At 44.0% G+C, this 6,000-nt stretch overlaps 1 protein-coding gene across 7 annotated transcripts in view; it reads left to right on the top strand.

The window, feature by feature from the left end:
- LOC131678892 (uncharacterized) overlaps positions 1–5,708 on the top strand; it is a 30,544-nt gene extending 24,836 nt beyond the window's left edge. For all 7 annotated transcript variants that reach the window (XM_058959309.1, XM_058959314.1, XM_058959313.1 and 4 more), the window contains exons 7-9: positions 3,858–3,972; positions 4,042–4,254; positions 4,320–5,708. In XM_058959309.1, the coding sequence (XP_058815292.1) occupies positions 3,858–3,972; positions 4,042–4,254; positions 4,320–4,544 (553 nt within the window). In that variant the 3' untranslated portion in view covers positions 4,545–5,708. The remainder of the gene's footprint in view (positions 1–3,857; positions 3,973–4,041; positions 4,255–4,319) is intronic.
- Positions 5,709–6,000: the final 292 nt, after the last annotated feature.

The following is a 6,000-nucleotide window of genomic DNA, read 5'->3' on the forward strand; positions in this document are numbered from 1 at the left end:
CGTCAGTACGGATGTTAAGCCCGATAGTCTGGAATATGTTATTTCCAGTAGTAGCGGTTTCCCAACCATGGACCAGGATCAATGCTATTTCGTATGTGCGTTTCTTGCAGGGCCAGACATATTGGCTGATACTGGGCGATCAGCAGCTGTAGATCCCCTAAACCGCCTCTAAGACCCTTCATATTCCACTGTAGAGCGAGAATGATTCAGTCCTTCCCTAGTGATGGAGTCGTGTCATTGTCTATTGTTTGCCTGCGGATGACACGGCTGGAGCCACGAGCCTGGGAGTCGTGGCTAGCCCTACTTTTGACGGGGGTTCCTGCCGAAACTTTTGGGGAAATTCGTGCTAAAGCTTTCTGCGTTTGGATCGGTGGGGTTGTATCATCGTAGTTTTTGGTGAGTTGTTCAGATGCGTCTACAATTTTGCTATAAAAACTGATGGGCAGTTGTCTTTTTTATATATTGTACAGGAGAGTGTTACCCAGAACATCCCCAGTCAGGGCCGGTACGGGGGCTACTGAAAGTGTTGGCGTTCATATTTGTGAATGGTGTTGGGTTCGTCGAAATTTCGTCGGTATGCTGCGAACAGACAGGGTAGTTGTTGGCGAATGGTTCTTCGGATTTTGCTGTAAAAACTGATGGGCAGTGATCTGTTTTCAGCTTCGTACTGGAGGGTTTTACTTGGCTGGGGAGTACCCAGACCCGCACCGGCAGCCGAGAGAGGTGTTACCCCGGTCGGGGCCGGTACAGGGGGTTGTTTGATTTCTCCTTGGAACTATTGAAGATGATGGATTGTTTGGGATCCGATGGCAAGAATTGTTCTTTTTGTCCGTCTTCGTTAGCTGCCTTCATCAGCCGTTTGTCGGTCGATCACATTCCCAGAGTTTAGGTATATCGAACTGGAATGGTTGGGGGGATCGCCACCCCAATTAGGGCAAAGGGGTGGCATGTCTTAGACGTGCCGGCTGGTGGGGACCGGCCTTTGATTGTTGGATGACTGTAGCTATCTGGTAAAAGTGCACGTACCTAATTTATTGTTGTATCTTTTACGGCGTTCACTTTTATTTAGAAAAACTACGACCACACTGCATTTGGTCGTACCGCGCACTTCACTGCACGCCTTACTCACCAACAGATTCTACCGTCATTTGATACGGTCAGTCACAACTACTTTTTCCCTCAACGAGGGCTTTAAGAGAAAAGTTTTAAACCCTTCCGACGCACTATAATTTCTACCGTAAATTGTCTGCTTCGGCTCGCTGGCCCACAGCTGCCCAGGAAAACGAACCACTCTCGCTAGCGCGCGAATATTTATTTTCGTTTTGGCGTCCCTGCTCAAGGCTTTTCAACCGTTTTTCACCTCTTGTGTTGGGTTGGCAACCCTATGTAACCCCAGCCCAGCGGTGGTTCATCAACTGACGTAGCTGTAGCATCGATTGACGTTGCCCGCGTCGAGTGGAGTCACCAGCTAGATTGTCCCGCGGCAAATCACAAAGGACTTTTGCAATTTACCCGTCTGTCACCTGAAAAAAAATCAGCCCCAGGAGCCTTTCAACAGCTGATGGATACGATGCTCTGTGGGCAAAATGCAACCAGCGGTTATTTAGATGACGTTCTAGTCGGGGAAGTACAGAAGAGGAACACGAACAAAATCTTCATCGAGTGCTAAGTCAACTTCAGGAGTACGATTTTACGGTGAAAACAGAGAACTGCAGTTTTGCAATGCAACAGATTAAATATCTGGGCCAGATTATGGACGGTGATGGTATCAGACCTGACCCTAGTGAAACCTCAACCCATGTTCCCTCCGCAGGATGTTCTCTCTATTCGCTCGTATCTCAGAACCGTGAACTATTACGCCAAGTATATCCCGCATATACGAAATCTGCATTTTCCCATGGACCATGGTTGCTGAAGGCAGATACCAAGTGGAACTGGACGAACGAATGTCAGATATCATCCGATCGTTTCAGAGAACTACTGCAATCACCGTTGGCACTCACCCAGTACAACCCCAAGCTGGAGATTGTGGTACCGGCGGACGCACCGACAGTCGGTATCGGTGCCAGAATTGCTCATCGTTGTCCAACACCTGCAGAGTTGAACTACAGCCAAATCGAGAAAGAGGGTCTCGCTCTGATTTTCGCCGTTACTCGTTATCACCGAATATTGTTTGGGAGACATTTTACGTTAGAGACCGATCACAAGCTACTTCTTTCGATTTTTTGGCACAGGCACACACACAGTCGACCGGATGAGGATTATGTCATTACGTCCACTCAGCCCGAGAATATCAAGCAGGATATTGTGAACCAATCGGTGGAAGCCTTACCGCTCACGTTCAAGCTAATCAAGGCGGGTACAGAAACAGACCCGATTTTCAAGCATGTTATGTAGTACGTACAAGAAGGCTGGCCGACTAAAAACGTTCTTCAGGATTATCAGCTTCAGTAATTTTTCCTTCGTCGAGAGTGTTTGTCAGTAATTTCCGGATGTATTACATACGGCGAACGGCTAGTCATACCGTCGAAGTTCCAGAAACGTGTTCTCCACCTGCTGCACAAGGGCCATTCAGGTGTTTAGGGAATGAGGTCGATTGCACGTAATTATGCTTATTGGCTTGGAATAGATGACAGCATCGCTTAGTTAGTCCGTTCATGTATTGTTGCCAAAACCAACAGCAAAACAACTCTTGCATCTTGGCCCTTACCAGAAAAATCATGGCAACTTGCGCATATCGATTTTGTTTGACCAGTTGATGGTTGGTTTTATTTCATCCTGGTTGACACTTTTAGTAAGTGGCCTGAAGTCGTTCCAACATTACCATGACATTCTCGAGAGTAATTTCTCCAGATTTGGTATACCAGAAACATTAATAAGTGACAATGGCCGTCAGCTTGTCAGCGAAAAGTTTGAGCGGTAGGTACTATGACAATAACGGTATCCTACACTTAAAGACACCGCCGTTTCATCCGCAATCAAACGGGCTTGCAGAGAGGTTTGTAGATACGTTCAAAAGGACACTGAAAGAAATGACTTTCGGGGGAGAATCTTTCACCCAAGCGATCGATACGTTTCTGTTGTGTTATCGCTCGACACCATGTCGCAATGCACCACAAGGTAAATCATCCGCTGAAATTCTCTGGTAGACCACTACGAACGTCGCGCGATCAACTCAAACTATCAACGCGTCAGACGAGTCATCTATAACGTTTCGTTGCCCAGTAGGCAAAACTTGATCCGATCATATTGCAACCAGATGAGACAACGGTATGAATCGGAAAACGAAACTGTCCTGAATTCGTTCTATCCAGTCAAGATACCACTCGATATTATATTGGAATCATGGGGCTTGAGTCAACGTCCAGCAGATCTAGAGCTTCTCGCTATGGAACCAGAAGTATCAACCCAATCACCAGAACCGTTCACACAACCGTGTCAACCACCATCAAATTCCCAACCATCATCAAGTAGTCAGAGCCGCTTTCCTAACGCTGCTCAACAACAACCGATTCTGTTTCGTCAACCCAACGACCCCCGTGGTGGCTCATCATCTGACGTAGCTGTCACATCGATTAACGTCTCCCGCGTTGAGTGGAGTCGCAAGCTAGATTGTCCTGCGCCAAGTCAGTCGAGAAGGTCCATCGTCTTATTTTGTATTGTATGTCATAAGAATAAAGTTTTAATTAATATTGATGCATGTTATGCATTTTTACACGGTATTGCAACATAAACAATACATTCAGACAATCTATACACAGCCGATGCCAATACGACAACTGCGCGAACGGTCTGAACTTCGAGTGTCGGGCTCTGTAGTATAAAAATAAACTCATTTTAGCAAAAATTTCTTTCAGATTTGCCCTACCAATCTCTAGATTATGCATTACAATTATCGCTAAGGAAAGGAAAGAGACATTCTTGGAAGCTCTGTTGAACACGTGCCGTCAGTGGTACCAAGAACGTGATAAGGTAACCAATTTAAATTCACTGTGAGATCTGTCACTGATTTGTGACCACTATGTCGTTTTTTTTTCGTAGGTTCTAGGTCCGCTCCTAAACATCAAAAATCCTTCACGGCCACGTTTCACAGCTTTCATGGCTTTTCTCACGGAAATGTTTTGCCAGCTGAAGCGACGCCAACTGCAGCTTCGTACCGAGTGCGATGGAGTCCCGCCTCCGATGGTGCTGCTGACAGTGCTTGGCAAATGCTGCGAAGATTGCGTCAAACCTCCCGTTCGATCACTTTCCGAGGTACCTATTGATCTGGTGAGAGGATTACGAACACGTTTTAATTTAACATTAACACAACTTCACAGATCGAATGCCTGTTCTTCGTACTGACCTGTATTGGGCGCGACTTGGAAATGCATCTACCACAGCAGCTGGAAACGTTACTGGCTGCGGTTCGAGACGCGTTCCTGAACTCATCGGCTTCAGCCCCGGCCATCCGTCGTACACTATTGCAGTTAATCGAGCTCCAAGCATCCAGATGGCAGCTCCCCGGTAATACTGTGCTGTATTACTATCCATCCTCGAAATAAGCTGCCTATATTGAGTTCTATGTATGCAGTGCACTGATGGATCCTCATGTTTGATGGACTGCCAGTCTGGTTGGTTTACCTGCGAAGTTTCCTATGGTGATGATACTATGAGATTACCACACTATCGTTAACAACTTTCACCTACCTGCTATGGAAAGTGTTGGAGGAAGGAGAACTTTTGCCGAATCAAATAAAAACGAACGAAACACTCTGGAAGTAAAGAGAATTTAGAAAACGACACGATCAGACTACATTCCATCAAAACACACTAACAATGAAGGCAAGAAAGGAAATCAATTACCACAGAATGAAATATTATTGAATATCTGTTAGGAAACGCCCTTTATTTTTTGATTATTTAAACGTACTATTTATCTTCACGAATCTCTGAAAATGTTTATCAAAAAACACGAAATTTCACAATGTAACACAGAAACGAAACGATTTTTATAATTTAGAAGTTTTACTAAACCTCTTAAGTTTTTGATGGATGTAATCTAAAACATATATTTAAAGCGAAAGCAAGTAAACTAGTCATTTTTATTTAATTATTTTATATAATGTCAAACTTTTACATGCATTGTTAAACGTAAACATAACAGAAAAATCAACAATGACTGACTAACATCATTATTACTTATCATTATAAATTCATTATACGCATTAAAAACATGCACCCAGTCAAAACACGGAAGAGCCGTACCACAAATAATTGCGAACGCTCTGGTTGTGTCGAGTTTACGGGCCTGTGCTTTCGCGAGGGCCACCCGATTATATGTATTAACTTATTTGGATCCTAGCGTATGCATAGTTTAGCAAATTAGTAAAAGCGGAACAACAATCGTCATTTTGAATGGCAAATCCGCGGGCATCACTGTACGGAACAGTGTATGCGCCAGGCCGAGACGTCTTATGACCGCCCGTTTGATTGATGAAGCTAAAACGGGCCGGAGGAAAGTTTCATATTTACATCAGAAGTACAAGCATCGTACACGCATGAGCTGTGTTAGGAACATTTTAATGGTTTTGAGATATACATTTAATTGTTGAAAGTTATTGCATAAAGTCTGTCTTTTCGCTCTGAAACTAATCATGTGCAGTTAGATATGTGTCGAAAATTGTTTTGTAGTAAATAAAGCATCTTTTTCTAGTTTTCTATGAGAATATCACAGGTTTACGGACGCTGGAAAGTGACAAAGACCCAAAAAAGGCATTCAAAACGCAATCAACAAACTGCTGCGTTAAGCGATCAATCATGAAATATATTACGCAAAAATGTCCTAACTCGACTCCTTCCTCCCCTATGTCACAAATTGTCACAAATTTTATCCTCAGAAGAACTCAGTGTTATCAAGCGTTGGTAAACCTGGATACGGTTGCTCTAAAGTTAATTTTGATGACACTTTCTTAGTGTTTTCTTAGTCCCATCTTTATCCATTGGCACACCTTGCTAGGA

Source organism: Topomyia yanbarensis, chromosome 2 (genome assembly GCF_030247195.1).
Source record: "Topomyia yanbarensis strain Yona2022 chromosome 2, ASM3024719v1, whole genome shotgun sequence".
Taxonomy (NCBI): Eukaryota; Metazoa; Arthropoda; class Insecta; order Diptera; family Culicidae; genus Topomyia; species Topomyia yanbarensis.